Genomic DNA, 643 nt, shown 5'->3' with positions numbered 1-643 from the left:
CACCTGCCCGGCCAGCCCCGCCACCACGGAAGAAGAAGAGCGAGCTAGATTTTGAAGTGCAAAAGCCTGGCTTAGAAGGCAAGTGTTCTATTTTGGATGGGTTTCGTTATCTGCATGGTTACTATTTTTGGGGTTTGAGTGAAGAATCATTCAATCTTGTGATTTTAGTTTAGTTGATATGGAAATGATAGGGGGGAAGAAAAATTCTTCCACAGTCTTAGCTTCTTACAGTGGAGAAATACCCTTTTGCATTCCAACTGTTCCTAATTCATAGACTCTCTGGTAAACTAACACTTCCTACCAAGGTAGCTAATTATAGAATCCTGGAATCACAGCCTGGTTTGGGTTGGAAGGGAGCTTAAAGCTCCTTCAGCTCCAACCCCTGCCACGGGCAGGGACACCTTCCACTAGAGCAGGTTGCTCCAAGCCCCTGTGTCCAACCTGGCCTTGAACACTGCCAGGGATGGGGCAGCCACAGCTTCTCTGGGCACCCTGTGCCAGCGCCTCAGCACCCTCCCAGGGAAGAGCTTCTGCCCAAGAGCTCATCTCAATCTCCCCTCTGGCAGGTTCAAGCCATTGCCCTCGTCCTGTCCCTCCATCCCTTGTCCAAAGCCCCTCTCCAGGTTTCCTGGAGCCCCTTTAG

General features: G+C 50.9%; 1 protein-coding gene across 1 annotated transcript in view; it reads left to right on the top strand.

The window, feature by feature from the left end:
- Nucleotides 1–643, top strand: part of WDR44 (WD repeat domain 44) — a gene marked incomplete at its 5' end in the record, with an annotated part of 19,778 nt that overhangs the window by 6,137 nt on the left and 12,998 nt on the right. The window contains one exon of the mRNA XM_010010689.1: nucleotides 3–78. Coding sequence (XP_010008991.1) covers nucleotides 3–78 — 76 coding nt within the window. The remainder of the gene's footprint in view (nucleotides 1–2; nucleotides 79–643) is intronic.

This window comes from Nestor notabilis, unplaced genomic scaffold, assembly GCF_000696875.1.
Source record: "Nestor notabilis isolate BGI_N333 unplaced genomic scaffold, ASM69687v1 scaffold5530, whole genome shotgun sequence".
Classification (NCBI taxonomy): Eukaryota; Metazoa; Chordata; class Aves; order Psittaciformes; family Psittacidae; genus Nestor; species Nestor notabilis.
Note: the sequence above shows the minus strand (reverse complement) of the source record. Positions and strands in the feature narration are given on the sequence as shown.